Source organism: Macrotis lagotis, chromosome X, assembly GCF_037893015.1.
Source record: "Macrotis lagotis isolate mMagLag1 chromosome X, bilby.v1.9.chrom.fasta, whole genome shotgun sequence".
Lineage (NCBI taxonomy): Eukaryota > Metazoa > Chordata > Mammalia > Peramelemorphia > Peramelidae > Macrotis > Macrotis lagotis.
This window is the reverse complement of record NC_133666.1, coordinates 702,943,223-702,966,222: the sequence shown is the minus strand read 5'-3', so window position 1 is coordinate 702,966,222 and position 23,000 is coordinate 702,943,223. Positions and strand designations below refer to the sequence as shown.

The following is a 23,000-nucleotide window of genomic DNA, read 5'->3' as shown; positions in this document are numbered from 1 at the left end:
TTAGTTACTTAAAAGAGACACTGGTTAAGGTTTTATTTATTTCCAAAAGTTATGATGAAAATATGAGGCATGGTGTAAAGAACAAGGCCTAACTTTAATATAAATAACTGTCATCTGACTGGAATAGGGGACCTAGACAAAATTGTAATGAAGACTATGTGGCTTTGACTAAAGGCATCGCAATTGAAGACTTGTAATGTAGTGACCATAGGAAAAGGGGCGGCTGAATACAAATAATAATACCAATAAGTCCAAGACTCGGGACAGAAAGGATTATCAGGGAACAGGCCTACAGATTTGTGCCAATATCCCTGAAGATGACACACAGCATGTGTCAGAGGCAAGTCTGAACCTTTCAATCCCCTAGGCAGTACATCCTTTCTGACCAGAAGCGCCGACTAGAGGCAATGTCACAGAGAAACAGTGTCTCAAGATAGTCAAAGATTAGGAGCTAGGCTCTCTTCTTCTCAAGACTGTCCATGTGCTCTACCCAGGCTCTTAGGTCTTCCCCTTTTCAATCTATTCAGCAGTTACCAGTTCTAGCTACTGCTCTGTAGATAGAGGACTAGAGAGTGGCTATGGACTTCAGAGGCCATGGCGCCAAACTCTACCCCTCTTAGCATTCCTCCTACCACATCCAGTAATGACCCCTTCAAATCTGCAAACCCCCAAGTGGAAGGATTACAAACCACCTGAGGCAATTCCTAAAGCTCTATTTGTTAGAAACAATTTTTTCTTTTCCAGAACAAAACATTCTGCCTCCTTCCCAATTAGTCTTAGCACTCCTCTCTGGACAATCTTTTTTTTTTCCTTTTTTATTTATTTATTCACACTAAAAATAGTTTTGTTGTAAGTGTAAACATAATCCTCCCACAAAAACAGAAAAACCTCACAAAAATAAAGTGAGAGAAAAAGAAAAAAAATCATACTTCAATCTGTGTTCAGATTCCATCAGCTCTGTCTCTGGGATGGATGGCATTCTTTATCATAAGTCCATCAGAGAAGTTGCTTCCATATTTTTTTCCATCATTGCTATTGCTAATTGTATTTTTATTCTATTCTCTCTCTCTCTCTCTCTCTCTCTCTCTCTCTCTCTCTCTCTCTCTTCACTTTGTCCCTCCTCAAGTCCTGCCACTTGGGGCAGCCTGGTGGTACAGAGGACAGAGCACCAGCACTGGGGCCAGGAGGACCCAAATCCGAATCCCACCCCAGATATCCAACAATCACCCAGCCCCAGGGTCCAGGTATGGCCAGTCTCTTCTTCACATACTTGAAGGCGGCTCTCATTTCCCCTCTCAATATTCTTTTCCAGCTAAGACCTAGTACAAATGCTAGTGTTGTGTATTCTCTAGTCCTCTCCAAATCTGCTCATCTTCTCTAGAACCTGCTTTGGCTCATCAAAGTCTTTGCTAGAACACAGTGCCCCAAACAGAATCTTGTCTCTCCAGAAAGGGCCTCCCTAGGGCAGACTCCAGCACTCCTGTTATGTCCTGGGGATCTCACAACACTCCCTCCCCCAATTCATCCTAAACTCACTTTTTAGAAATTCCCTATTTCTGCCAATGACCTCAACTTCCTTCTAGTCACAGAGGTTTGAACTGAGCTATAATCCTCTACTCTTCCCTCTCTTTCATCTCATCTTCAATCAGTTGCCAAATCTCATTGTTTCTCCCCTGAAAGCATCTCTTCTGGTCACCACTTTTTGTTCCCAGGCTCACCATTTGCCATGTACTTTCATAGCTTCCTACTGAGTTGCCTTTCCTTCAGTCTCCCCTCTCTAACCCATCCTTCACTCAGTTGCCAAAGTGATTTTCCCAAACCATATGTCAGACCAAGTCACGCTCCTGCGCAGGAAGAAAACCCTAAATTACAAATCATCTCTAACTGCATATCTGGGACAACCTCTTCAAAAGAGAACTTGCCAACTTTCTGAGGGGAACTTCTTTTCCTCCCAATAACCTCAGTGTGATACTCGGCTTCTCATTGGCACTCACACTCTTGTCTTGCCCCTTTTCTCTTAATCAAGGACCCCTTGTTTCCTGTGACCCCAGCCCCCTCCTCAGCTCAAGGCAAGTGCTGCAACCATCTTCTGAGACACCTCGCTTCTCCCCTCTCTACTCTTTGCTGCACTAATCCTCCAAAGGGACCCTGTGAATGCAAATGCTCCAGCCACATCGGCCACATCGTAGCCCTCCTCCACTCCTACATTCTTTTTTTTAAGTTTTTTTTTTTTTTAGGTTTTTGCAAGGCAAATGGGGTTAAGTGGCTTGCCCAAGGCCACACAGCTAGGTACTTATTAAGTGTCTGAGACCGGATTTGAACCCAGGTACTGACTCCAAGGCTGGTTCTTTATCCACTACACCACCTAGCCGCCCTCCTACATTCAATAAACTGCAGCAGCCTCTATTCCCACCAGAATCAAATGAGGACAAGGTAGGTGACCCCACAGCCCTTCACAAATCGACCCCTTCCTGGCTTCCCAGGATTCCTCCACATGGTCTGTGGTCCAGGGGCAGTGGCTTTCCTTGTGGCCCTAGGACTAGACTAGAAGGCCAGGAGGAGTCAAGAGGAGGAAGGGCTTTGTACCAAACAAAGAATTTTAACTTGGTTCTGGGGGAGACAGAGAGCCATTGGGGTTCACTGATTAAGGAAAAGAAGTGAAGGGGGCACATAAAAGAAATGTTATAAAGATAAAATTCACAGGATTTTATATCAAAACAGATATGGGGAGTGAGAAGGAGAGAGAAGTGGGGACAGTCACCATGGATGCAAGCTGGGGACTGGGAGGAAGGAGCTGCCCTAGACACTAACAAGGTAGTGGAGGAGGGTAGGGTTTGGGCAAGGGGAAGGTGCCCCGTGCTGGACCAGCTGAGGCTCAGATGTCTCCAAAAATCCCAATGGTCTAGGGGAAGGGAGAGTCGAGCCCGGAGATTGGCACAGACTGAGGGTGGAGCACAAGAGGCCCAGGAGAAGCATCAGCCTAGTCATAGTCCTGAGTCTGGGGCAACAAATGATGGCACCGGACCCCAGAGTGTCAACTGAGAGGAGAGGGCATAGGATAGAGACCAGGGGCCCCCAGAGTCCCCAGAACCCACAGAGACCCCCTCGAGGGCCCATTTGGCAGATGCTGATGCCACCATGACACAGCTCCAGGCTCTGGGAGGCTGACTCCTCTGGGGGAAGGTCCTGCCCAGTATGCTGAAAGGCCTTCTTGGGAGTCTCTGAAGGCTCCTGCTGCCCATGGACACCTCACTCACCTGCCCGGGTGCTTTCTGGGGCGTCTTCCTCTGGCCTCCAAGGGGCTTCCCCCCGCTCCAGCTGCTCAATCACTTCAGGTTTAGAAAGGGTCAGGCCTGCTCAGAGAAAATGGGGAAGGGGAGCTCAGAGACCAGCCTGTGGTCGGGGGAGGTCTCAGCACACAGGAAGCTTTGTAGGCAGGCCCCCAGGATGGAGTTTAGGGGAGCTCCCCAAAGAGGAGGGCCCCCAGAGGGCTGCCACTGTGCCAGGGCTATGAGGAAGGTCCTTTCTTTGGCCCCAGTGCCCCATGCCCTCCAGTCACCTCTGACCAACACTGCTCCCCATTGGGTGGCGGGGGTCCTCACCCAGGCAGACCAGGTTCCCGTAGTTCTCCAGCATCACTTCCCGGTAGAGCTCCTTCTGGGCGGGGTCCAGGTGCCCCCACTCCTCCGGGGTGAAGGTCACGGCCACGTCTCTGAACGTCACCAACTTCTAGAAAACCAAAGACCTGTGTTGAGCCGGAGCCCATCCTCCATCCGCCCCCAGTCCCGGCTCCATCACAACACACGATGGGGACGGGGCACTGCCTGAGCTGCGGGACCTTCACCTGGGACGTGTGGCCCGGCCTCCAAGATGTCCATCCCGGGCCTGAGGACAGTGGGGCATGTCAGATCTGGACAGGCCTGGCTGTGCTGCCCACCACCCGGCCCTCGCCCTCCGGGGACCCCAGGGCCTGCCCTCCCAGCCCGAGGTTCCTGGCGGTCACTCACTCTGTGGATCCCCATGGTCCGGAGCACGGGCGCCATGTCCGGCCTCCTCCTCTGGTCCCAGGTAGAGCCGAGAAGGAAAGGAGTCATGAGAGAGGGGCAGGGCTGTGCCCACCGCCCCCAAGACAGCACGGGCTGGCACGGGCCAGGCTGCGGGCTGGGGGCATGCCAGGGATGGGGGTGGGGAGCGAGGAGGGGCACGCGGTCTGGTGGGGGTGGTCAAGGGGAGTGTTGATGCCAGGGAGGGGGAGGGGGAATGGGGGCCGGGGTCTCCCCTGGGGCACTAGGGAGCCGTAGTGGGTATGGGAGGGGGCAATGTGGGATGTTCAGGGGAATGGGGTTGTTCTGGGGGGCTAAGAAAATGGGGGGGCGCTGGAGGGGGCGATGAGGGAGGTCCAGGGAAAGGGGCCTGAGGAGGCTGGGGTCTCTCCTAAGGCTTGGGGGAGCCACTGCAGGGGTGGGGGGGCGGGAGGGATTCTTGGGGTCTGGGGGGTGGGGTTGGGGGTCTCTCACAGCACTGGAGAGCCACTGCAGGTGTGGGGAGGGGGGATTCCTGGGGTCTGGGGGAGCTGGGGGTGGGGTTGGGGGCCTCTCACAGCCACTGCAGGTGTGGGGGGGATTCCTGGGGGGTCTCCCGGGACTAGGGAGCCACTGCAGGTGAATGGGCGGGGCTCTGGCTGTCACTCAGGGCCCGGATAGTTAGCATAGCCCGCCCCCGGCAGCCCGTTGGACGGCCTGAGGCCAGGCCAACCAATCCGCGGCGTCGTTGCTCCTGGGCCCTCCCACTCTTTGTCCCCTTCCCACAGCCCGCTCCGCACCTGTTCTCCCATGGGGAGGGGCCGCGTTGCTGATTGGCTCCTGGGCCCACGTCGACCAATGGGCGCCCTAGCTCGCGGACGGGCGGGACTCAGGGCGAAACCAGAGGCGGGGCCGGCGCCCGCGGCCCCAGGCCACGCCCACTCGCCCCCTTTGTGGGCCCGAGAGCAGCCCCGGCCGCCCCCGCCGCCCCGCCCCCGCCGGCCTGCCCCCGGCCCGGGCCCGGCTCCCACTCACCCCGGCGGCGGCCCCGGCACGCGAGCCCCGGCGGCGGCTGAGGCCGGAAGAGGTCCGAGGCGGCCGGCTCCACCGGGACGGGGACTGCCAGTTAGGGGGCGGAAGTCCCGTCGCCATGGAGACCCGCCGGAAGCCCGCCCCGCGCCTGCGCGCACTGCCCGCTGGGAAACGTAGTCCGCGCCCCCCCCCCCCGCCGGCTGCGTGTCCCGCTGCATCAGCGCGGCCTGTCTGTCCGCGGGGGCAGATCGCAGCCCCTCCCGGGCCCCCCCCCCGGCCCCCCCTCCCGGGCCCCCCCCCGGCCCCCCTCCCGGGCCCCCTCCCGGCCCCCCGACCCCTGCGTCTGCCCCCTCGGGCGGGCCTGGCCCTGGGGGCCGGGGGCAGCCAAGGCTCCCCGCGTGTTCCTGCCCGTCCCCCTTTCCCGGCCCCCAGCGCTGTGCCCACGGAGGGTGTCCCTGTTACAGATGGGGAAACTGAGGCCGCGGGGCGGACGGGACTGGCGCCTCTGGTGACGGGCGTGGAGGACGCGCCGCCTGGGCCTTGTGCCCCGGTGCCCCCGGTGCCCCCCCAGGAGCCGCCCCGCCCCGGCCGGACAAGACTGGGCATGGGCAGCGGGGCCTGGCCGACGGGCAGAGGGCGCTGAGCCGGGGCGTGGGGGCAGGGCTGGGCCCCAGGGGTCACTGAGGCTGCCCTGCAGAGCTGGCCCGGCCTGCTCCTGCCCCCCGGACACACGGGGTGGCTCAGGAACAGTGACCACAAGGCGGACTGAACCCCGAACCCCGCCCCGGGGAAGGGCAGAGCCAAGCCCTGTCCGCCCCTGCGGCCGCGGGTGTCCGGTGGCCTGGGCTCCTGACGGCTGGCACGGGGCCTGGCACAGCTCCTCCCAGAGCACCTGGCACACTGGGGGGGGCTCAGTTTTCAGGACGTCCCCTCTGGGCCCCCCTCCATCCTGCAGCTCAGCTTCCTGGAGGATTCCACCAAGTTCAAGGTTGTCTGAGGGGGTGTGCGCCCCTAAATGTTGGCTCCCCCCACTCTGATCGTCTGGGGTTCAACCGACCAGCCACAGCTTCGAAGGGACACAGTGGCATGAAGGAGCCACCTCTCCCTCCCAGAGAGCCACACCATGAGCCCCAACAGCGCCAGGCCCGCCCGGGGCTCCCAGGTGGCTGAGACCACCTGGGGCTCTGCCCCCCAGGCCTGCCATGCGCCTCGTCTCGCCCTCACGCTGCTTCGGTTCTTAACTGGGCCCCTGCCCGTGCCCTTCTCCCAGGCGAGGGTGGAGCTGCCCCTGGATGGGTGCAGGCGAGGAAGAGGAGGAGGAGGAAGGTCTCGGAGGAGAGAACCAGGGCAGAGGAGAATCCGGGGGTCCAGCCAGCAAATGTGTATATGGGGGTCGGGGCTCGGGGAGAGCTTCCTGCGGCAGGTGGGAGTGTAGTGGAAGCTTCGGGGAAGTCAGATGTTGGAAGGCAGAAAGGGGGACAGGCCAGAAGAGGCCCCACATGGGTGGTGCGACGGGGACGCGTCCCCAGAACACCTGGCGGCAGACCTGTCTGTGGCGAGGGCCGTCCTTACATGGGGCCACCGCTGTGGGAGTCCAAGGGAGGGTCAGCGGATGTCCCCACCGCCTCCCCAGCCCCCTCCAAGGAGCGGCGGGGGATGGAGCCAGGAGTCACCCACTATCTTCAGAGAGGAGGGTTACCAAGCTAGAATTCTCATTTTCGTTATTATTTTCTGGTTACAAAGTTTATTCACATAAAAATAGCAAGCCCTCCTGCCTAGAGGGTGGGGAGCACCTTGTCCCTGACCCCCACCTAGAACCTGACAGTGGCAGAAGAAGGAAAAGGGATGAATCGCAGCCACCGTCCCACTCCTGCAGACCAGGTCAGAGGTCATGGTCCCACTCCTGACCCAGCGACAAGGTAACAGTCCAGGGTGCTGGGGCCGCTCAGTCCAAACCTGCCCCCGTCCACCCATCCCACCAAGGGAACCGGTACATGAGGTGGCCTGAGGCTAGCTAGAGTCCACCCAATCAGACAAGCACACAGGACACTGGGACCTTGGTCAAAACAGCCACGCTGAGGGACCACAACCCCATCATCCCGTGGAGCCGCGTCCCTCACGAGTCCTTGCACACAGAGCCGGGCTCTCTTCTGAGCATCTTCAATGCACACTCCCCGGCACCCCGACAAAGGCACAAAGCAGAAGGGAGAACTGCAGGGCCTGGAACTGGGAGGGGAAGAAAGGGGGCATGTCACGGCAGAGACGGAGATCAGCCCAATGAGGGAGGGGCCCCGGACAACCGGGGAGGCCTCTGCTGTTGACTGATGGCTATTTGGAACAAGCGCATGCAGCAGCATGTTGCCACAACGGTCCAGCTCATGGACAGCAGGATCTCTCCAATGAAGATGAAAACATAGGCAACTACAATGCCGTCCTGGGCACAAGCCTGGGCCAGGAACAGAAAGGGGCAGAGCCCAGCGATCCAGCCACCCAGACACTCAGCTCTGGGCTTGGTGGGGCAGACAGCGGCTGATCTCCCCCAGAGGCCACACCCAGAGTCCCTGGCCCACAGGTGGTCATCCGAAGCTTCGACTGCCTGAGGAGGAGCAGGTATCTCCAGGGAGGTAGGCTGGGTCTCTCCCAAGATGACTGGAGGACAGAGCAGGAATGCCAGTGTCTACAGTGCCAGGAAACCCAAGGAAGAGAACACAAAACTGCAATTCTGAGCCAGAACTCAGAGAGAAGCCCACCAAGAGGTAGGCGTCATGGGAGGGCAACACTGCTATCACCCCAAGACCTGCGGTGACCCTGAAGGCCCAATGCCCAACACCAGCCACATCCTTCACTTTTGATCCCATGACATAACCCAGACCACTGCTCACAGGAATGGCAAAGTAAAAGACACTGAGCATTCAACTCCACTGATCAGCTACAAAGAAATCAGCAATGAGGGTGGGGGTAATGGCAGAATAACTGGTCTCCCCAACACCTACTGGGCCCCAGGGAAAGAGAAGCAGTCAAAATCTCTCTCTAGGGATGAGCCAAGAACTCAAAGTGACCAGTGACCAGAAGGCAATGCCACCACCCATGAGGCCCTTCCTGTTATATGTGTCCCCCAAATAGCCAACACAGGGGCCAGGACCTTGTAACTGAAAACAGACAGTCCTGCCACAGTAAACTCACCCAAGGATATGGCAAAGTACACCCACAATCAAAGTTGCATGTCCGGGGAGATACCCATGATCAGCTGCAGCCCTTCCCCATCTGGGTCTTATCTGTCCTAAGGCTCTGCCCCCCCCAAACATGCAGTCCTACCAGCCCTAGGGGATGGGTCCTCCCATTCCTTCTGTGTTATCTGCTTGGTTGAGAAATGGGGCAGTGTCTGGCTGATCTAGCAGCCCAGACGTAGCTGCCCCATAGCCAGGTCTCTCTGGAGTTACTAGTTTGTCATGTCCAATCAATTTACCCTTAAGAAAAAATTCCATAATGACTATGAAAAAGACCCCTGGAAAAATGCCTGTTTATATTTAAAGGAATTGTTTTATATGTGTTTTTATTTTCTTCCCAATATCCATTAGATCCAGCCTCCTGCACCATAGGGCTGCTACCCCAAGGCCCCTACCCAACCAACCTGGGGCTAGAATTCAGTCATCAAAATGATTAGTTTAGGGGTTGGGATTTTGGGGTTCAATCTAACTTCTAATCATTGTTTCACCAATACCTCAAGCTTTATGCTCAGATAACTCTCATCCCACCAAATACCAAATGATTTCACAATAAATTCAGAAAGGGGGCAAAACAACACCATTTATCCACGTCCATAACAAAATGAAAGAGAATGGAGACACAGAAAATATACTAGACAATACAGAGTAAAGGAGCTCTCCCATTGAAGAGAGCTCAATCAGGAGAATATCTGACCTTATTTCAAGAGGAAAATGTCCCAAAGTCTCTAGTGTAGCAAGGTGGGCATTGGGGCACGATAGAAACTGCTGATTCCATACATAAGGAACAGCCAGTCAAAAGGCCCAGAGTCTGAAGATGGAGGATCTTGTTGGTGAATATCAAGAAGGCAAATGTTTAAAGAGCCTGTAGAGGAGTAAGGTGCAATATTTGAAAGGAGAGGCAGCTTACTAAAGGCTTTGGCAAAGAAAGTTATATATAATCATATGGAAAAATGCTCCAAATCATCGATTAGAGAAATGCAAATTAAAACAACAACTGAGATACCATCTCACACAGATGGGCTAAGATGACAAAAAGGGAAAATGGTCGATGTTGGAGAGCTTGGGACAGAACTGGGACATTCATGCATTGATGGAGTTGTGAATGGGTTCAATCATTCTGAAGAGCAACATGGAACTAGGCTCAAAGAGCAATAAAGCTGAACATACCCTTGGACCCCACAATAACAATACTAGACCTACATCAAAAGACATAAAAAAAAAAGGAGAAAGTCCCACATGTTCAAAAATATTTATAGCAGTTCTCTCTGTCTTGGCAAAGATTTGGAACCTGTGGGGAAACCATCAGATAAGAATGGCTGAACAAGCTATGGCATATGCATGTTATGGAGAATGAGAAACCACAAATGACTGGATTTTAGTGAAGCATGGAAAGAATCATAGGAATTGATCCTAAGCAGAGGGAGCAGAATCGAGAACACTGAACACATGAACAACATTGTGAGTGGAGCAACTATGATGGATGCAGCTCCTCTCAGCAGCTCAAAGAGCTAGGAGAACCCTGGACAATCTGTTTATGAATGATGCCATTCACATCCAGAGAGAGGAAAAACTCTTAAAAAACACAGAATTCAAATGGATACTTTTAAAAGACTTCTTTTATCTTTTTCCTTCCTATCCCAAGGTTTTGTTTCTTTCCCTTAGCCCTTATTGCACATACAAAATGTCTAATATGTAAACATGTTAAACACAAATGTACATGTGCAACTTTTACCAGATTGCTGCTGAGGGGAGGGAGGAAAGGAAAGGGGAAGAAAAAAATGGGAAACATAAATATGCAAGGGGATGAAATATTGAAAAACTTTCATAATATTGAATTGGAAAAATAAAATAAAATATCCAAATAAATAAAGACTTTGAATGCCAGAGAAAACATTTTGTATTTTATCCTGGAAGGCAGAAGGAGCACCATTGAAGTTTGCTGAGTGGGGGTGTGTGGGGCAGTGGTGTTAAATAGAAATTGGTGATTGAATAGAAATTGGACTGGAAGAGGAAAAGTCTGGGGTAGGCAGACCCTCCCTCCCCCAAACAGACTATTGATTGCAATAATACAGTTTTGAAGGGATGAGGGTCTGCCCCAGGGTGGGGACTGTGCCAGAAGGCAGAAGAGTATTGGAGAGATGCTGCAGAAGTGAAACGGACCAGATGCTGCAGATGGGTGCTCACTGGATGAGCGGCCTATTGGAGGGAGGAGGCCAGAGCCCAGGGGGATGCTAGGTTAAATTGGTGGGAGATGAGTGGTGAGCCACCAAAGGAGGCTGAGATGGGGCAGCCAGACAAGGACAGTCAGGGAGGAGAGAGCATCCAGGGTGGGGGTGGGGGTGGCCAAGAAGAAGGGATTGGAGAAAGTCCATGGGGCTTACCCATGAGGACAATGATCTTGGAGAGAATGATCTCAGCTTCCCTGGGGAAGGGGGGAGGGAGATGGGTTGAGAAGTGAGCTCAAGTGCAGCCAGGGGACTTGGACAGTTGGTTTTGAGGACTGTGGCTGGGCCAGGGAGGGGAAATAAAGGATGCCAGCCTGAGGAGCTGGCAGGATAAGGTCAAAGGACTTTTATAAGGCTGGAAGAAGTTTTGGACATTGGTAGGCAGCAGGAAAGGAGGAAATGAAGATCAGGGAGAAAGAAGGAATTATCCAAGGAGATGAGATGAGATCCAAGACTCAAGCAGAGAGATTAATCTTGAGACAGACAGAGAGAGAGAAGCCAAGCTGCACAGAGTTGTCGGCCTCTCTCTCTTCTGGTCATCAAGGTCAAGTGGCAGGACAAAAGGCAGCTCAACTGGCGATGGCCCAGGATGCAGTGGATGACCTCGGCCTCTTTGGAGTCCAGTCAAGCTCAGAGCATGGCACAGTACCTGCTTCAGTCACCTTCATGGCTGTTGGAACAACTTGTTCACATCTGCCCATTCTGCTGGGGGGGGGGTCGAGGATCATTTGAGTCTCCCCAACTCACCCATGGCTTCAAGGCCCACTGGTTACCCTCAAGCTGATTTAGCTGCCTGCTGAGATGGTTTTACTGGGCTGTGGCCACCCTGTGTGTTCCAGGTGAGTGGAGTGGCTCAGACTTTATTTCCTTAGGGCTGTCATATAGCAGGTGCTTGCTAAATGTTTTCCTTTTGATCTTCTGAGTGCCCGTGAGAAGTTTCTCAGTGGACACCAAAGAGAGAGACAACGGGATTGGGGGGATGCAGCAGAGAAATCAGTGGCTGTCAATGAGGGAGATCTGAGGGGCTGATGATGACATCTGGGTCTCATGGGGGAGCCCCGTGGAGATGTGGGGAGGGGACTTCACAAGAGCCATGAGTGCAGAGGTAGGGACCAGGACTGAAGGGGACTTCAGGGGGCAAGGTGGGGTTTTGTGTCGCTGTCAGCGTGAGGTTTGAGAGAATCTTCAAGGTCCAAAGATTCTGAGGATTATTCTGTATTCAAGGGTAGGCAGGAGCCACAAGTTTAGAAACATGTTTAAGGAGGATTAAAGTGAGAAACACAGATTGGAGGGGGGAAGATGGAGGATAGGCCAGGAAGGAGACATGGCTACTTAGCAGTATCACCCAAATGAGGTAAAAAGCCCATTCTGGGGTACTGGCAGGAATGGGGGGAAGAGGTGAAGGAGAGGGTTTTTGGGGGGCCCAGAACCAAACACAGGCCCTGGCATTACTACTCCCTCATTGAATGCTTGACTGGTCCCTAGGCATGAACTTGATATTTATCTCTAAAAGTACAAAGGGGGTTCTATTCCTTGAGTTTCTACAGCTGCTACCTTAGGTCCCTGTGTTCCTTCTCCAAACTCCTCCAAATTCTGTGTTTTTCTTTCATCTTTAATTTGCAATCTAGCTTTAATCTTTAATCTATAACAGGAGTTTTCACAAGGCCTCTTTGTGCCCAACCTGTGGTAAAGCCTTCTGAGCTCATATTGATCTGATCAGCCACAGTCAACACACTGGAACTCGTGTTATAGTGAGGTCACTTTGGTCCTCTTCAAGAATGAAGGACAACAACCAACTACGCATAACAGGAGTGAAGGAGATTCCCAAAAGGGAGAATCACCAGAGAAGAAGACCAAGTGGAGAACCCTGGGAAACACCAGACTTGGGGGGAGGTGAAGATGAGGGGCCAGACAGAGACCAAGAGGGAGCAGTTAAAATGGCATAGGGGAAAGAAAGTGTGATATGAAAGCAAGGGAGAGTTTTGACTTGAAGGAAGGGGGTAGGCAACAATGTTAAACTGAAGAGGAGGAAAGGAATATAAGGAACCCCCCCACCAAAAGCCAATGGATTGATAAAAATATCACTAAAGACTAAAGTAATTTCAGCCAAGGGATTGAGAAGGAAACCAGAAGTAAAAGATCTAGTTTTGAAAGCAGGGTAAGAAGGTGGCGGGGCGGGGGAGGGGGGGAGTACCTTACTAACTGCAGGAGTAAGGTCTTTAGAGAGGAAGAATGATTTTTGGTGTTGCAGGAGAATTAGCTTCAGCATGGAGGGGGAAATACTTGTCCTTTCCATTAGAAGACAAGATGAAGAATGAGGCTAATGATTTTGAAGATGCTTGAGGAGTGGTTTTGAGGAAGCACCCATGAGATTCAGAGTACATAGTAAGAGTTGTCTGAGTTATCTCATATAAGCCCAGGCAATGAGGGTGGCAGGTGTCCGAGGACCAAAAATGAAAAACTACTCATATGGGACACTATAAAGGGGATTTCTTCATCCACAGGGTTTCAACTAATTGAATGCTCTGGCAGAAAGCTTCACATTTATTCACTTGCTAAGGCATCGCCATTCAACAGGCTTCACTGTGAATTCTCTGATGTTGAATAAGATGTTTGCTCAGGCGGAAGGCCTTCCCACATTCGCTACACTCAAATGGTTTTTCTCCTGTATGGATCCTGTGGTGGGAAGTCAGAACCGTTCTCCAGCGGAAGGCCTTCCCACATATGCAACACTCATATGGTTTCTCTCCGGTGTGAATCCTGTGATGGGAAGTCAGTCCTGTGATCCAGCGGAAGGCCTTCCCACATTCATTGCATTCATAAGGTTTCTCTCCGGTGTGGATACTCTGATGCTGAATGAGATGGGCACTCAGGCGGAAGGCCTTCCCGCATTCATTACACTCATATGGCTTCTCTCCAGTATGAATTCTTCGATGAGAAGTGAGTTCTGTTCTCCAGCGGAAAGCCTTCCCACATTCATCACATTCATAAGGCTTCTCTTCAGTATGAATTCTCTGGTGGCGAGTCAGCTGCTTGCTCTCTCGGAAAGTTTTCCCACATTCATTACATTCATAAGGTTTCTCTCCAGTGTGAATCCTCTGATGTTCAGTAAGCCCTGTGCTCCGACTGAAGGTCTTCCCACATTCATTACACCCATAAGGTTTCTCTCCAGTATGAATTCTTTGGTGCCGAGAAAGCTGCTTACTCTCACGGAAGGTCTTTCCACAGTCATTACATTCATAAGGCTTCTCTCCAGTATGGATTTTCTGATGACGAGAGAGTTGGGTGTTCCGACCGAAGGCCTTTCCACATTCTTTACACTTGTAAGGCTTCTCTCCAGTGTGAATCCTCTGGTGCCGAGAAAGCTGTGAGTTGTGGCGGAAGTTCATCCCACACTCATTACATTCATGGGCTTTCTCTCCAGGATGAATCCTGTGATAGGAAGAAACAGATGAGCTGTGGATAAAGACGTTCTTAATTCATAACTTTTCTCATCAGTGTATATTCTATTTTGTTCAATAATTCTGAATTACAATTTCGGGGTTGTGGTACAGTGGAAAGACTGCAGAATCTGGAGTTGGAGTTCTGTCAGGGTTTGAATTCTGGCTCTGCCATTTACTTGTTTGATCATAGGCTAGTCAATTCATTTCCTGAAGACTAAATGAAACTGTTTGCAAAATGAGTGGGTAGCAGTAGAATGAATTAGATTTTCCATTGATACTGGTGACTATGGACAAAGGACTGGTCTAAGAAAGAAGCTTCTGCCATATTTAATGGAGATTTCCTTCACTTGACATTAACTTGCCTAGATTGCTTTCTTTTGTTGTTCTTTTGCCTCCCCAATCTGGGAGCAAGTTCAGAAATTTCTTCCAAACTGGAATCAGAAAGACAATCCCTGGGGCATCTTTCCTGAGATGATTCTTCAATTGATGGTCCCAATTTTGAAGCAGATTCCTTGGCTTCAAGTTTCACCTTATCATCTGAAAACAATAATTGATATAGCTAGATAGGCAGAGAAGATATATAAAGAATCCCGCTCCCCTTTTGGGGAGAAAGGAAACTGTACTTTCCTCAGTCCAATATTCTATGTTTTCTATTAAGGAACATCATTTCCAAATTTCCAAATAATTAAAATACTGTTGTAAATTTGTATAGTCACTGACAATTCAAAAAGTTTTTCCATGGATCCTTCTGAGCTCAGCTATTACTTTTCCCATTGAAGAAACCAAAGCTCAGAGAGATTTGGTGATCTAGTTTATGCCAAAATTCAAGATCTTGTGATGCTCCCTGGCCAGTCTAGTGAAGCCCCTTCCAAGTCCCCACCTAAAAAGATGGTCCCCACCAGACTGCACTTTACCTCTCTTCACCCCAAGCTAATGCTGTCTACTCCAGAACCAAAACCATGTTCTGGGGGACCTGACTCTTTCAGCTTCTCCTGTGCCCTCTTGCCAAATGCTCAGACAGCAGACTGCAGCTACTATCTCACCAGCTTTCTTGCCCCCGAAGGTGTACCTCCCTACCCCATTCCTTCTTTTCTAGCTCTGGAGCAAGACCTTCACTGTTATTGGAAAGGGTGTCTGCACCTGTTCCTCTCCCTTTCACTCCGCACCCCAAGTCTGTCTCCCTCTCTTCAAGTGTCAGTCGATCCCTGATGTCCCCCTTTCACAGAGGCCTCTGTCCCTCCTTCCTGCCAAGCTCAGACAAGGTCACATCATTTAGTCTTGGTCATGGGGGGTTGGACTTTTGTATTGACATTCCTAGTGCTTCACACACAATGAGCCTTGGGCCTTTAAGCATTCCTATTAGTGACAAGCTCTAGGAACCTGTCCAGGGCTTGTTGGCACAGTTGGCAAACTCTGGGCTCTTGGAGAATTGGGGAAGGGGTTTGGTTTAGCTTTTGGGTGGTTGTTGAGTTTTTGACCTTTGTATCCTCAGAACTTAGCTACAGTGGGTGTTTGATCAATGGAAGCTAACCGATGGAGGACAACTGCTTCACTCATTCATCCAATCACTTGTATGTATAATTTTAAAGAACAGACTATGGACAAATATGTGGATGACACAAAGAAGCCACTTGGAGCTAGACATGAAGACCATCTATTCCAAGCACACAAAAGGAGGGGAACAGAAAAATTCTCAAAAAAAGAACTGCAAACTATTACCAACTATATGAAAGAATACTCTAGGTCACTAATACAGAACTTAGGGTTCACACTTAGCAAACAATTTTCACCTCTTGCCATTTCAGTCAATGCTGGAGAGGCCAGGGAAAGAGAGACTCATTAATATACCATTGGTAGAGTTGTGAATTGGGAAAGCAATTTGGAATTATACAAAGAGAGTAACTAAACAATTCATATCCTTTTACCTAGCCATCTCCTTGGAGAGTAAAAACAAAAAGAGTCCCCAGAACCACCACCAAAATGTTCACAGCAGCATTCTGTGAAGTGGCAAAGAACTGGAAACGAAGTCAATGCTCATTGATTGGGAGAATCACTAAATAAATCACAGTCCATGAGTGTAAGGGAATATTACTGTGCTGTAGGAAGGGATGACTGTGATGATCACAGAGAAGCCCAAGACTTAAATGAACTGATACAAAATGATGCCAGCATAAAAATATATATATATGACAAATAAGTAATATTTATTATTATAGGATAATAATAAAAAACAATATTACAACAATACAATTGTTGTAATGAATTGGTATAAGGAAAATGACCACATATAGTGGAGCAGAAAAAATGTAGCTCCTCTTTTCAGGGATCAGGACTCCAGTGTGGACTATTTTTCTTTTTAGTTTTTTGCAAGGCAATGGGGTTAAGTGGCTTGCCCAAGGCCACACAGCTAGGTAATTATTAAGTGTCTGAGGCTGGATTTGAACTCAGGTACTCCTGACTCCAGGGCTGGTGCTCTATCTACTGTGCCACCTAGCTGCCCCCTTCAGTGTGGACTATTACGCATGCTGTCCCATGTGGTCCAAGTGTTGGTTGACTGTGGAAATGGCTTTCTCTTACTAAAATGTCTTATTATGTAATTTGGCTATCTCATAGTTTATTTTTTCCTTAAGGAAAAACACTCTCAACACATTCAATATTGATCAATGTATAGCAGGGAAATAATGTAAAGACTATCAGATGGCCTTCTATGGGGGGGGAAGGGAAGCAGGATGGGGGAAAATTGTAAAATTCAAAAAAAATAAACTGGGGTGGGGAGAAGAGAAAAAATAATTGCCCTGTGAAAGGTTTTCACATGGAAGGAAAAAATGCTGCAAGTGTTCAGAAAATAGCAGCTTGGGAACCGAGGACTGACAGATGGGATCTTGGGAAATTCCAGATGGCCAAAGGGGCTGACCACCAAATGCATCATCTGCCTTTTGGCATGTCTGAGGAAGAGAGAATGCCAGGGGGCTGAGAGATGTAAAGGCCAGCTTCTAGAGAATGTTGGAAAGGTGGGTTTCTCTGAGCCCAGGGGAGAGCCCCGGGTGACAGACTGAGCTCTGAGGGGCAGCAAGGGTCCAGACCCCTCAGACCCTGAAGATCTCGCTGGAGAGTCATAAGCCAGAGAAGGACAGCACCTGAGGGAAGAACAGTCGGGCTTCGGTCCTAATGGGTTCTGGAGGCATCCTCCTGCTCAAGGTGGAACCAAGAAGAGTGAAAGTGCCCACTGATGCTCAGCTTGGAACTAGAAAACAGGGAAAGTGTACAATGACCTATGTCCCAAGCTGGCCTTCAGAGGCCTTGTGAGCTGGTCATCCTGTCCACCAGGCTTCATTCTGATTTGGCTCCTGGGCCTTCATCCAGGCTCACTGTGGACCCCCTAGAAGATGGACGCCTCCCGCCCCCCAGTGCCCTCTGATCCTCTTGCTGCCTCCTCGGAGGATATGCCCTGCCCTTCTTCCTCTCTGTCTGTCCGTCTACCCTGCTCAGCTCTTGGGCCAATTTCTATGGACCTTTTTTTTTGGTTCCTCTCCCCTTCTGCATCATTAGGTCCACGCTTTTTTGCATTTGTCAGAAAGTCAGAAGTCCCATCCCTGGGACCTCCTAGCTGGTGCCCCTGAGCAAGACATACAAGTGCCAACCTAGAAGGTGCCACACTGTTTCATTCCCATTAAATCATGGGGCTGATGAAAAAACAAAACCTACCCAGTAGAAGAAGAACTCCTGGAGAGTGGCCAAGGATGGCCTTTCATTTTGCCTCTGTCTAGGGGGTGACAAGCACGCCTCAGCATGGTTTGGGGCAGCAGAAGATGGATGTTTGAGAAGTCAAATGACATAAAGACATCGACAGACAGAGAGATGGACTTAAACAAAATCTAAGAACAACAATGAGCTTCCCAGCTATATATCATGGCATATTCCCCAATTTTTAATAAATTTGCTAAAAAATATATGAGAACACGCAGGGTTCTGTATCATGATCACTAGAAATTTCAGAAGAGGCTTCTATAAGAGAAATAGGAGAGAGAAAACAAACAGGGGAAAACCAAGAGAAAAAGGGGAAAGAGCCATCTTAAAGGGAGAGCCCTGGAATCCGAGGAAAGAAGCTCCCTCGGTTATTCATATGGTGCAGAGGAACTGCATTTAGGGTCGTTTTGGGACATCTGGAAGAATAATAAAAATGAAAATAAAGGAATGTATTCTTTTCTGTTGGAATGACTAAAGACGCAAACCTGACAAGTGTCAGTGCTAAACAGAAATGGAAGTAATTCCCCCAGGAAAGGGAAATGAAACAAAGCAGATTAAATGGCAAAATGAACTACATATGATGCTGAAAGGAAACACAATTAAGCTGGAGAGACCTAGTCTGATTCAAAATTGAATGGAATTTGAATATTTAAATATGAATTAACTTAATTCATATTCACTATTAATTAAGACAGAATGGAATTTCTGACTGTGCTAACAGACATCAGAGTGGAATTATTATGAGGGGCTATAAGGGGGCCCCACTGTGAGCAGAGGGCCAGCCCGAGTTCAAATCTGACCTCAGCACAATCCTGAGCTTCCGTCTGCCTCAGTTTCCCCCTCAGTAAAATAAAGATAATAATACAGCTCCTCCCTCCTGAGGTTGCTGTGAAGAACCCGAGCTTGGCCCAGAACTGGGCTTACTTGAAACGATATATAAATGCTAACTATTACTATTATTGTTTGATTAAAATGACAATTGACATTCTCATACAGAATCCTGAAGACAGAGGCACATTTACAGAGGAGGAAACTGAGGCCCAGTTGTCACCCACCAGATGCTGTCTCCAATGTGGGAGACCCCAGACCCCAGGGTGAAAGCCCCTTCCAGGGCCTGGTCACAGGGGCCTGGGAGGTCACTGGGGAGAGCAGGATGGGGTTCCTGGAGGCTACGCTTGATAGTATTTTTGCAAGGCAATGGGGTTAAGTGGCTTGCCGAAGGCCACACGGCTAGGTAATTATTATGTGTCTGAGGTCAGATTTTGATAGTATTTTTTATTAATTCTGTTCAATATTTGCCAATGACCTTATCTGGTTTGGGCGTCCGGCCCCAGGCTGTGTCTGACCCCTCTGGGGTAGAGAAGAGCTCCTGGCCCTAGCACCAGAAAGACAGAAGTGGATTCCTGCTAGTGGTCAACACCCTCCCCACCATGCTGCCTCTGGGCCTTGGTTTCCCACTTCGCCCACCTTCTGGGGCTCTCTCAAGGTGAGCTCTTGGCACTGACTCTGCTCACTCACCAGCACCAGGCTGCCCTGTGCCAGCTCCCTCGGGCCTCCAAAGTGCCGCCCCTCTCTCCAACTGGAAGATCATGGGGGATTTGGGAGCTGCCAGGCCTGCCCACAGAGAATGGGAAAGTGGTGGGGGTGGATGGCTGGTTCAGCTCCTCCTACCTAGTCCACAATCTGGCCTCCTGCACTGTCTGGCTGGGGAACCCTGGGCCGGTCACTTCACCTCTGACTGCCTCCACTTCCTCATCTGTGAAATGGGGATGACGGTGCCCATGTCCCTGGACAGAGGTGAAGACCAGGAGCTTGGCACACTTTTGGGGACGCCCATCCCAAGTGACCAGTTGCAGCTCTCCAGTTGCCAGGGAGCCTCCACCTCTCAGAGTGAGTCCCTGGTGCCAGGCCCAGGGCTGCAGGGCGAGAGGCAGTGACCCCCATGCAGGCTCCTCTCCGTCTGGGGGTGGGGTGGTATAGGCAGCTGGTCTGTGCCACCTGCTAATCTCGCTAACCCCCGGCCAGCATCGGGCCCAGAGGCAGCCAGGGGGCCTCACCCAGGCCGGTGAGATTCCCGTAGGTCTCCAGCATCACCTCCCGGTACAGCTCCATCTGAAAGGGGTCCAGGTGCGCCACTCCTCCAGCATAAAGTCCACTGCCACGTCCTGGAAGGTTGGGGGTTGCTCAGGGACCATCTCTGGGACCAGAGTGGGGCCTGGTAGGATCATGCCCAGTTTCAGGGCATGCCTGCCACACACTGCATCCAAGCCCCAAAATACGCTCACAGTTTAGTCCCAGCACCCTGGGAGGCTTTGCCACTTTGTAAGCAAGGGGCAGAGAGAACTGAGAGGAAGGTCAGCAGCCTCCCAGTGCCACGAGTGGGGGAATGACCATCTCCTCTCTGCCCCCCCCCACCATGGGGCATTCAGCTTCTCCTGGCGACCCATTGAAGGGCTGTCCCCCTTGGGAAGACAGAAGCTTGTCTCTTATCTCTCCCCCCCCAACCAGGACCAGGCAGAATTCCCTCTCCAGGCCCTTCCCTGTCTTGGCTGCCCAGCCTCCTTCACCCACAACCCAGCCTAGGACAGCGGCCAAGCCCAGGAATGGACCCTGGCCACTCCCCGTCCTTAGTCCTCTCACTCACTGCTTGGCCTCCTGAGCTTGACATCCCCCAAACGGCTCTCTCCAAAATCAGAGCGATCCAAAAGCCTTTCCCGGTGCACCCCCTCCTTGGCTCAGGGCCCTTCCTGGCCTTCTCAGCCCCATCTGCTGGCTCACCCTTCAACAACCAATCAATCAATAAACATTTAGGAAGAGGTTTTGATGCACTGATTTGTGAGTAAGTTTAGACGAGGCCCCTGGGTCTTCACAAGACCCGTGGTGGTGTGGGCAGAGTCAGGGTGGTGTGTGTGGAGCCGAGGTGGCGCAGGCAGAGCTGGGGTGGTGCGGGCAGAGTCGGGGTGGTGCGGGCAGAGTCGGGGTAGCATGGGGAGAGCCAGAGTGGCACAGCACAGTTCCATCCTGACTGTGATGGTCTTCAATAACAGGACAAGCACCAACCTCCTGAGCACGGGATACATAAGAGGCAGAATACAATCCTGTCCTTGCAGAGGTCAAATGCAGCCTCAGCCTCTTACCAGCTGGGTGACCCTTCCCCATGTCACTTCACCATGTCTGCCTCAGTGTCCTCATGAGGCAAAGGGAATGACAGACCCCAACTGGGATCAGAAAGCCAGACAGACCAACCTCCGAGGGGAATGAACGGAGCTGGGGAAGGCCCCCTGAGGAGGGGCTTTGGGGAGGTCAGTTGTGGGCACTCAGGCCGTGCTCATCCATGGGGGCCCTGAAGACAACTCCCGGACTGCTGGCCTCCCTCAGCCTGTCCCACCAGACCTACAGAGCCTTAAATGCGTGTCTACCACTGAGCTCCTGACCTTTCCCCCTAAGCTCTGTCCCTGTGGAGGCCCCCTACCCTCCTGGGCCTCAGGCTCCCAGCTTCGGCCCAGGTTGGGCCCCCCACCATCTCTTATGCCGGCTCCTCCGGTGCCGGGCCTGGCCTCTGCAGCATCTCTGCCCCCATCTCCTCAGCCCTGCCTGCCTCGGTCTCTCCCCTCCAGCCCATCTCTAGCCAGCCACTAAAGGGAGATTCCCAAACTGCAGCTGGGACCCCAACCCCTGGCTCAATTGGCTCCTGGGGCTCCCTGCGGTCTCCTCCCTAGCCCAGCCCTGACCCCCGCTCCTCATCCTGGACCCCCATGGCCCACCAGCTAGCTTTCCCTCCATCCCTTGGGCTCCAGGAAGCCTTCCCTCAGTTCATTGGTTCTCATTTATCCAGCACACTGGAGGCTTCAATGAGCGCCATGGGACTGGAAGCTCCTGGGGAGGGGGGCTCCACACAGCCTCCTCTTCCCAGTGGTTGGCTGGGACCTGGGGGCGCTGCCAGTCCTTTACCTCGGGTGGGTCAAGGAGAGTGCACCCCCACCACACTTACGCACACACCCCTCCATGCTGACCACCCCCAGCTCCCAGGACAGTCAAGCCTCTGGAGGCTGCCTCAGGGTGACCCTGGGTGGGTCACTTCTCCTTGGGTTAGGGGGACTTGGTAGCCCACCCCAACACCTTTACCAAGAAAACCCCCCGGAAGCCCGGGCCCGGGGATCAGGGAGAGTCTCCGGGGTGGGGGCTGTGACTTACTTCCCCCTCCACTGTGCCCTTCTACCTGGCCAACTCCCCACCCGGCAATTGGGGCAGGGAAGGGGAGCTCTTTCCTCCGGTGACCGTGGTCGAGAGAACCCCAGAATCTCAGTCCTTACTCAGCCCCCTCCCCAGGTGGGGGTTCTGCCAAGCCGAGTCAAAGCTCTGTTTACCCTTCCGTGCCCTGACCTGAGACCGGAGACCTGAGACCCGGGTCTGAATGGCTCAGCTGCTCAGGGGCCAGAGGTGACCACGCGGACGCGGGCCCCTGCCCCAGCACCGCTCTGCTAGGTGCCCTCCTGCCGAGGAAGGGCAGGGATGCCAAGCCAGGGGAGAGAAGGGGGCTTCTCCGGAATGGCTCAGCCCGTGGCCAAGGTCTCCCAAGTTGGGGGGCTGCTGAGCAGGGGCCCGAATCTCAGGCCCGAGAGTCGCCAACTCACACGCCGCCGGCCTGCTTCCGCCAAGGGAAGGAGGCAGAGAGGGACCCCCCAACAGGCAGGACCCCACAAAGGGCCCGGGGCCAGGAGTGCGGGTGGCTGTGCGCCCCCGGGTATGCGAGTGTGACCGAGGGGAGGAGGATGCTGGAGGCCCCTCGGACCCCAGTCTCCGGGAAGGTGGGGGGCAACGGAGCGCTCCCCCAGATGCGAGAGTGCGACGGGGTCGGCCCATGCCCCAAGGGAAGGCCGGGGGGACGCTGGGGGAGTCCCCAGGTGTGGGGGAAGGGCGGAGGGGCCAGCGGGGGCCAGGGGCGGAGGCCGAGGTCAGAGGTCAGCGGACCCCGTCTTCCCGCCCAAGCAGGGACAAAGCCCCAGAAGAGGGCGGGGAGCCCGGCCGGGGGCGGGGGACAGAGGCGTCTCCGATTGGCTTCCCGGGACGCGCCCCCAGGCGCCAGCCAATGGGAACACCCTCTCGCGGAGGGGGCGTGGCTCCGACTGGGCCGCCGAATCGGACCGCGCAGGCGCGCCTCGCCGCCCGCTCCCTCTCCCTTCACCGCCCCCAAGGCTCCGGGGGCAGCCCCGGCCCCTCCGGCCAGTCAGGCCTCGGACTCGACTCACCGCGGCCCAGCCGGCGGGGCTCGGACCCTGGAGGCGCGGCAGTGGCGCAGATCGG

The 23,000-nt window shown here is 52.9% G+C and overlaps 1 protein-coding gene and 2 pseudogenes across 3 annotated transcripts in view; all 3 read right to left on the bottom strand.

The window, feature by feature from the left end:
* LOC141497094 (uncharacterized) overlaps nt 1–16,126 on the bottom strand; it is a 47,906-nt gene extending 31,780 nt beyond the window's left edge. For 2 of the 3 annotated variants that reach the window (XM_074199688.1, XM_074199687.1), the window contains exons 1-4: nt 5,058–5,206; nt 4,008–4,058; nt 3,603–3,729; nt 3,258–3,353 (exon numbers count right to left, since the gene is read on the bottom strand). In XM_074199688.1, coding sequence (XP_074055789.1) covers nt 3,258–3,353; nt 3,603–3,729; nt 4,008–4,058; nt 5,058–5,174 — 391 coding nt within the window. In that variant the 5' untranslated portion in view covers nt 5,175–5,206. The other variant, XM_074199689.1, reaches the window with a different exon arrangement.
* LOC141497076 (protein spinster homolog 1 pseudogene) lies at nt 5,925–11,174 on the bottom strand (annotated as a pseudogene).
* An 86-nt stretch (nt 16,127–16,212) lies between the features above and the next one.
* LOC141497208 (zinc finger protein 8-like) lies at nt 16,213–22,635 on the bottom strand (annotated as a pseudogene).
* Nucleotides 22,636–23,000: the final 365 nt, after the last annotated feature.